This window comes from Crocodylus siamensis, chromosome 5 (assembly GCF_052110815.1).
Source record: "Crocodylus siamensis isolate JL-2025a chromosome 5, ASM5211081v1, whole genome shotgun sequence".
Classification (NCBI taxonomy): Eukaryota; Metazoa; Chordata; order Crocodylia; family Crocodylidae; genus Crocodylus; species Crocodylus siamensis.
Window position 1 is genome coordinate 39493407 of NC_143399.1, and position 7558 is coordinate 39500964.

A 7558-nucleotide genomic window follows, 5' to 3' on the forward strand; every position below is an offset into this window, starting at 1 on the left:
GGGTGGTGGTGAGTGTGGAGTCTAGTGTGTTAGAGCAGGGGGCTGGGAGCCAGGACTCCTGGGTTCTCTCCTGGCTCTGGGAGGGCAGTAGGCTCCGGTGAGTTGTACCGGGGGGCTTTGTGCATTGATGGGGTGCAGCATTAACGTGGCTTTACTACAGTGCCATCATGGGACTTTATTGAGGGGGCTCCCCGCTGGTCTGGGGGGGGATGGTGCAGCTTCTCTAGGACTCCTCCTTCTCAGACGGAAAGCTCTGGTCACTGGAGTCAGGTTCTGATGGTAAGGAAACAGTGGAGGCTCTGCTCGCCATGGAGGCTCTGCTCGCCATGGAGGCTCTGCTCAGCTTGGAAGCCTGTGCAACTGGCTTCTCGGAGGGCTTCAATTTGGAGGGGGCTGGTTCTGCTTTACATCCCCCTCTTCCTTTTCCCTGAGGTACTGGAATGTCACTGTGGGAGAAGGGAGGAAAGACAGATCACAGGCAGTAAGGATACCTGGGTTCTATCTAAACTCTGGTAGGAGAGTGGGGGCTGAGAAGTTACTGCAGATGGGGCTGGGAGCCAGGATGGCTGGGTACTCTCCCAGCTCTGGGGGGAATGGGGTCTGATGAGTTACAGCAGAGGGAGAAGTTGGGGGCCAAGGTGCCTGGCTTATATCTAAGCTCTGGGAGGAGAGGGTGGGGGGTCTAGTGGGGCTAGGAGCCAGGATGCCCAGGTTCTAACCCCACTCTGAGAGCAGGCAGCAGGGAGGAGTGGGGAAGACCTGGGGCAGCATCCAAGTCAGGATGGCCCCCCACAGTAGCCAGTCTCCCCTGTCCCTCGTCCTGTCCATCTCTTACCCTTACCCCAGACTCACCGGGTCCCCTTAGCCCTCAGCATTGCCCCAGGACACTGGTAGCGCAGGCGGTAGAGTAGCCGCACCCACTGGCTGAAGATCTGCTCCAGCTGGGCCAGCGGAGCCAGCAGCTGCAGGTAGAAGGTCCGGCCGGAGGCCAAGTGCACCTTGAGCTGGTACCGGTCCTCGCTGTGGATGGAGAGGTGGACGAACTGCAGGGGCAGCATCCTGGGGGCAGGCAGGGGAGGGCATTAGTTGGGGGGGGGCACTAGCAGGGTATCAAGCTGGGGGCAGCCTGTTAAGAGACATGGGGGGGTGGGGGGAGAGGTATCTGCAGCTGGCTGGCACCTCAGGGGAGCTACAGTAGGGTGCCAGGACTGCAAAGGGTGTGGGTGAGGGGCACTGAGGACTACTTCTGGGGAAGGCAAGGACATGGATTAGGAGCTACTGGGGGGGGAATATTAGGGGCACAGGGGAGGCAAGAGGATGCATTAAGAAGTGCCACAGGGCAGCAAGAGGGGGTTATAGAGATGTGGGGGGAGCACTTGGGGGCAGTTAAGAAAGCATGGTTAGGGGCTCCCCTGGGGAGGGGGCTGTGAGGTTGGGAAGGAGGGTATAGACAGGACTCACCCAAACAGCTCAAGCTCCTCCCCTTCTGGTGGCAACCCCAGGGCACAGCGGCAGCGGCAAGGTGCCAACCCGGGGCCCACCACAGGCCGTGCCAACAGCAGGAGGTCAGGCAGCTCCAGCTTACAGCTGGTGGCAGCGATGCCCATGGTCACCCTGTTGGCCAGGTCCCCCCGCTTAGTCACCTGCAGGGAGATGGGGGTGGGGGGGAGCTGCAGGGTCACTGTGGGATGGGGAGAGGGGCAGGAAGGGCTGAAAGTATAGTGGGCTGGCCAGGCCTGGGCTAAAGGATGGAGAGTAGTGGCAGGGCAGGGCTGGGCTGGGCATGTGGGGGTGGAGATGAGAAGGCTGTGGGGCAGGAGCACTGAGGACAGGGCTATAAGAGGCGGGGGGGGGCTGGGGCATGGAGATACTGGGGCAGGGTGGGAAGGGGGACAAGTGGGGCAGAGCCCTGGCAGGGCTGAGGAGCAGTGGAGGGGTGGGGGGAGGGATGCTGGGAGTTGGGTGGGGGTGGGGTGCTGGGCAGGGCTGAGGGCAGATTGCGTGGGTGCTGACCTGCAGTGGGGTGGGGGACAGAGGGCAAAGTGGGGATCAGTGGGCCAGGACAGGGCTGGCAGTTGGGGGGCAGGGCTGCCGGGGCTAGGGGGGGCTCACCTGGAGGAAGTTGCTTTCGAAGAGGGGACAGTGGTGCAAGGGCCCATACTCCCCGCCCGCCAGGCACCGCTGCAGCCCCCCAGGGCTGGGGTCAGGGCGGGGGCATAGTGCAGCCTGGGGCTTCCCTGCCAGGGTGGGCTAGAGCCTGTGGAGGGGGCACATATCAGGTAGGGCAGAGCAAGGTGAGTGGGATGCATCCTGTCCCTGTCCATTGCGCAGCCGGTGTCGTCCCCGGCCTTGGAGACAGGTCCAAGTTGGCGCCGGAGGGGGGGGCGGGGAGGGTTGTCGAGGTCCAAGATGGCGACGGGCCCAAGATAGCACGGCCCCCTCCGCCCACGTGACTCCGCGGCTCGCTACCATCCCAGGGTGCCCCGCGCGGCGCGTCCTTCCTCTCACGTGACACTAGCCATGGCGGCGCTGGTGCTGGCGCTGGCGCTGCTGGTGGCACTGCGGCCGCCCGGGTCTCGCAGCGCCGTGTCCTGCCGGGGCCTCCGGGTGAGTGCGGGTGGACGCGCCGGAGCACGTATGCGCCTCGTTAATATTCACCGGAGTGGCCGAGGCCGAGGGGAGGTGGCTTGTTAGTATTCATAAAAGGGCGGGGCCTCTGGAGGCAGGGGGCAGCACGCTCGGCCTGGGACCTCATGAATATTCGTAGTAGGAGGCGGTGCCGCGGTGGCCCGGATCATGAATATTCGACTGACTTATTAGTTCTTGCTCATGAATATTAATAACCAGTTAAAATAGTGGGAAGTGCAACGCGTTATGAATATTCATGAGCTCATTAATATTGGGTGGAATAGCACTTTATGTGTTGCATGATGATAACCTATGTAGTTAAGGGAGGGAATTTGATTTATCAATATTCATGAGCAGATGAATATTCATAAGTGGATCATTAGGGATGTATGTAACTGAGCCCCAACCTCATGTGATTAATATTCACAAATGCTTAATCTAGATCTAATTAAGATTCATAAGGATTTATGAATTCTGCCTTGACTGGCACAGCAGAGGCAGGTGGGCCACTGGCAGGCCAATCACAGGGCTGTTAATATTAATGAATGTGTATTAATATTAATGATCCTGTTCACCAGCCAGGTCTTGTGGGGTTACATGAGGGGCGGGGCCTGGGTGCCATCCAGGACTCTGAGGGGCCGTGCTGATCAGTGTCCCCTGTGCCCTGCAGCTGGGCGAGGGGCGGGACTCTGAGGCCTGTGGTATCACCCTGCAGCTGGAGCACTCCTTCGAGCTGGGTAAGTCAGGGAGGGGATGGGTGCCAGGCTGAGATCCCCTCCCTGGGTGTTATGGCGGGCAGGGGTGGTGGAGAGGGGAAGAGGGTTTACAGTGGCAAGGAGGGGCTCTTGTCCCGTGAGGATACTGCAGGGCATGGTGGGGACAGGGTTCAGAGAGAAGAAAGGGTAGTCACTGGGGGCATGGATTGTGGCATTAATTCCCTGAGTGGGTTCTGGGAGAGGATGGATGGGTGACATGGGGGGGAGGCTCCCTCGTAAAGGGAGCTGAGGGGCTGGGGTGCAGCGGGGAGATGAGGGGGAGTCTGCGTCCTCTCTCAGGGAAGGGGAAGGGGCCGGTGGGAGGGTGATTCCTAGTTGTGTTCTCATAACATTCCTCAGATGACAGCATCCACTTCCGGAAGCGGGGTACCTTGCTCTGGACCCTGGCACCTGATCCCAGTCTCTCACTGTCCCAGAAGCAGCTGAGTGAGGGGGAGCGCAACTTGCTCAGGGTGAGGGCTGGGGAGTTCTCAGCATGGCTAGTGGGGGGCATACATGGAGGGCCTTCTCCTTGTGGGGAAGCTTTTACCCTGCTCTTTGGGGCCAGGAAGGAAAGCTGAAGGGTTGTGTGGAAGCAGGGAGGGCGAGGCTATGTAGCCCATGGGGGGGGCTAGGGCAGGGAAAGGGGTTTGGGGGATGCTGGCATCTCACCCCAAAGAATGGAGGGTTGGTGTGTAGCTGCGGGGTGAAACATATGGCTCATCCTGGTGGTGTCTCCTGCCCTCAAGGAAGTGGCAGTGCTGAATGGGCTGTACCGGGTCAGGATCCCTCGACGGCCCTTGGGAGCTGCCGACGAGCCGGCTACTGAGTATGTCACCTCCTTTGTCCGAGCGGTGAGTGCCCCTAGGATGTCATCCCCAGCTAGCCCCATTTGGACTCTTGGTGACTTCAGTGGATGGGCTGGAGTGTCTGGCTGGTTCCCTTTCCCTGGGGATCCTTCCTGCCTTTCCCCTGCCCTTGACTGGTTCCTCTTGGTTGCTAAATCATCCAATCCCGGCTCCCTTGTGGATTGAGAGGCTGGTGACCTACCTGTGGCTGGAGGTTGGGGGTAGGGAGAAGGGGAATAAGTCTCAGCCCTGCTGACCCCATCCCCTCTCACCCCTAGTGCTCATTAGTGGAGTCCCACCTCTCGGACCGGCTCACGGTGCACACAGATGTGGCTGGAAATGTGATTGGCATCTCCACTGTCACCATGCCTGGCTCCTGCCATGGTGCCGAGGTGGAGGATGTGGACCTGGAGGTCTTCAACACCACTGTGGTGCTACAGCAGCCGGTGCCAGCCGCTGTGTAAGTGCAGGGACAGGGCCGGAACCCGGGAAGGAAGGGAGCTGAGGGCTGGGGTGTGCAGCAGGGAGATGACTGAGGTGGGTAGGGGATGTACCCTCTCTGACAGGCTTCCCTCCCTCCCTCCTCCCCCAGCCCTGAGACGGCAGCATTTATTGAGCGCATGGAGCAGGAGCAGGCGCAGAGAGCCAAGAACCCGCAGGAGCAGAAATCTTTCTTCGCCAAATATGTGAGTGTGGGATCCTGAGTCTGGCATCGGAGACCCCCCAGCACAGCCTTGGGACCCAGCATAGCACTAGGACCCCACTTTCACAAATACTTAGCCCTTTTAGGAATCCCCCAGCACAAGCACTGGGATCCCACCTTTAGGGAACCCCGCGTCTACTGGACCAGGCTTCCACCAACTACCCCACCTCCCTACCACACACAACCACACAGGGATCCTCTCACCCAAAAGCTCCAACCAGTGCTGCACCCCTCCCATACAGCCCCTTCCTACAGATTATCCCCCCCACTTTGTGCCTGGTTGACATGTGCTCTCCCCCCGCCCCCCTGCAGTGGCATTTAATATTGGGCGGGGCTGTGCTTCTCCTGGCCACCAACTCGGTCAAAGCCCTGCAGGAGCCTGGACGCCGGCCTTGAGCAGCCAAGTAAACCCCCATCCCCACCCTGCTGGCTTCTTCCCCCTGTACCACCCTGCTCCCCCATCCCCTTCTGGCCACATCCAGCAGGGAGCAGGAGGTGGCATGGCTGTTGCACATCCCTCCTGCCAGGCCAGCCCACTCCACATCACTGCCTTGCTGGTGATGGGCGGGGAGGAAGATCTCTGTTCAGGGCTGTCCCATTGCTGAGTGTGGGAAGGATTGCTGCTCACCCCCAACCCTGGTGGTGGGGCTTCCCCTTTCCCCCACCCACTGGAGCTGGCTCGTATGGTGATGATCACTGGTGGTGGGGCTTGCTGATTGCCTAGTTGGGGACAGGTGCCCCTCAGGGTACCCTTGCTGCAGATGAGAACAGGGCTGTCCAGTACCAGGGTGGGGTAGGATTCAGGCCCTAGAGGGGAGGATCTGGTGGGGGGGGCTCAGGTCTCTGCCTTCAGTGTTGATTGCAGGTGAGAGGGAGGGATCTTGGATCTGTGCCCCCAGTGGCAGGACAAGTTTCAAAGGCCTGGTCCTAACTCTTCCCTTATCTCTCACAGTGGATGTATATCATCCCCATCGTGCTCTTCCTCATGATGTCTGGAGCACCGGATGCCGGGGGACAGGGCGGAGGCAACGGAGGCAGTGCTGGGGCCGGTGGCAGGTGATCATCTCCTGTCCTACACTGGGGAGAAGGCAGGGGGGCAAGAAGAGCCCCCTGCCAAGTTACGTGTGTGTGTGCGTGTGTCCGTCCATCCGTCTGTCTGTCCTTGTACTGAATAAATGCTGCCCAGCACATCGGCTTGTGTCCTGTGGCGAGTGGGGGCTGGGTGTGGACAAGAGCTAGGACAGTGGGGTCACGGTGACCCCTGGACAAGACTGACTTCCTGGTCCTTATCCCTCCCCCCACCCATCCTTGGCTATGGCAGGGGCCTTATTTACCCCCATGGTGCTGCTCACCTGTGGGCTGTGGGGCTGGTGGAAGTGCCGTGCCCCCACGGGGGCTTTCCCATGCCGAGCCGCACGCTGGTGTGGCAGAGGGGCGGCTGCCCCAGCTCTCCCACCCTCTGACCTTGGCGCTGGCCAGTGCTACTGGTCAAGCGGCTGCACAAAGGACTGGAACCCTGGGACTGGATCTAGAACCCTTTGCTCTACATTCCCCCCTTCTCCTGGGGGCAGCGGGAGCCCAGACTCCTGCAGTCTCTCCCAGGTCAGAGAAGAGACTGAGGCTGCATGGGTTAGAGGACTGGGCTGGGAGTCTTGGGTTTTCTGGTGGTTGTGGGCTGGAACTGAGGTGTGGTGGGATAGAAGGGGCTGGGAGCCCAGACTTCTGGGTTCTCTCCCAGCTCTGTAAGGGAGTGGGGCCTGGTGGGTTAGAGGGTGAGGGCTGGGTGCCAGGATGCCTGGGTTCAGTGGGGAAGGTTGGGATGAGGCTGAAATTCGTTCTTTATTCTCAGTTTCTTATTCCTGGTTCCCGGTTCCTTTTTCAAAGCTAATCTAGACCCAGTTAATACTTGTTATTAATGAATTACACATCCTAAAGAGACAGAATTTCATTAGTTATGCATATGTACTAATTAATATGTAAATAATATCTCACATCAAGTACAGAGCCCTAAACAAAGGTTAGAGTAGGATGGGATAATGGGGCAAAATACTTCTTGGGCCACCCCAGATTTCATGGTGATGCCACTGGGGGACTGTCCCAAAGAACCGTGACCACAGTCCTGCCTGGCCCAAAGCACGGTTTGGCCGTGCCAGGCTGCTAACTAACAGCCCCCATGCCCACTACACTGAGTATAATGGCTTGAATACAGAACTGGCTAGAAATTCTGCTTGGGCCACCCATCAGAATACCTCTGGGGGACTGTCTTGGACATCTGTGACCAGAGACTTGCCTGGCGCAAAGCGCAGTTTGTACATGCCAAGCTGCCAATAGACAGCACCCCAGGCACTGTGCTAAGTATATGGAACTGAGTAAAACTGGATTATGGGCTGGGAGTGTACCCAGAAATCCTTCTTAGACCACCCCAGACCACACATCGGTGCCACCAGAGAATGCTTCTGGACATCTCTTAATAGAGACCTGCCTGGCCCAAAGTGCAATTTGGCCGTACCAGGCTGCCAAATCACAGCACCCCAGCCACTGTGCTAAGTATATGGACCTGAATAAGGAACTGGAATTTGGGCTGGGATTGTACCCAAAAATCCTTCCTGGGCCACCCCAGACCA

At 59.1% G+C, this 7558-nt stretch overlaps 2 protein-coding genes across 5 annotated transcripts; one reads left to right on the forward strand and one right to left on the reverse strand.

Moving 5' to 3' along the window:
* Positions 1-15: 15 nt before the first annotated feature.
* On the reverse strand, positions 16-2646 carry GARIN5A (golgi associated RAB2 interactor 5A). 4 transcript variants are annotated; one of them, XM_090047171.1, is made up of 5 exons: positions 2509-2646; positions 2113-2257; positions 1462-1643; positions 853-1020; positions 16-446 (listed from the first exon to the last, which is right to left on the reverse strand). In XM_090047171.1, the coding sequence occupies exons 3-5, from the start codon at positions 1605-1607 to the stop codon at positions 224-226; spliced, it is 537 nt and encodes a 178-aa protein (XP_089903297.1). In that variant the 5' UTR covers positions 1608-1643; positions 2113-2257; positions 2509-2646; the 3' UTR covers positions 16-223. The 4 variants fall into 4 exon arrangements, with proteins under 4 accessions (XP_089903297.1, XP_089903298.1, XP_089903296.1 ...); XM_090047169.1 differs by having other exon boundaries at positions 20-446; positions 853-1059; XM_090047172.1 differs by lacking the exon at positions 1462-1643 and having other exon boundaries at positions 853-1059; positions 2509-2640.
* Positions 2481-6122, forward strand: EMC10 (ER membrane protein complex subunit 10). The gene is made up of 7 exons (XM_090047168.1): positions 2481-2607; positions 3299-3365; positions 3744-3856; positions 4133-4237; positions 4510-4691; positions 4824-4917; positions 5887-6122. Exons 1-7 carry the CDS (start codon positions 2521-2523, stop codon positions 5992-5994), a joined length of 756 nt encoding a protein of 251 aa, XP_089903294.1. The 5' UTR covers positions 2481-2520; the 3' UTR covers positions 5995-6122.
* The last annotated feature ends 1436 nt before the right edge of the window (positions 6123-7558 follow it).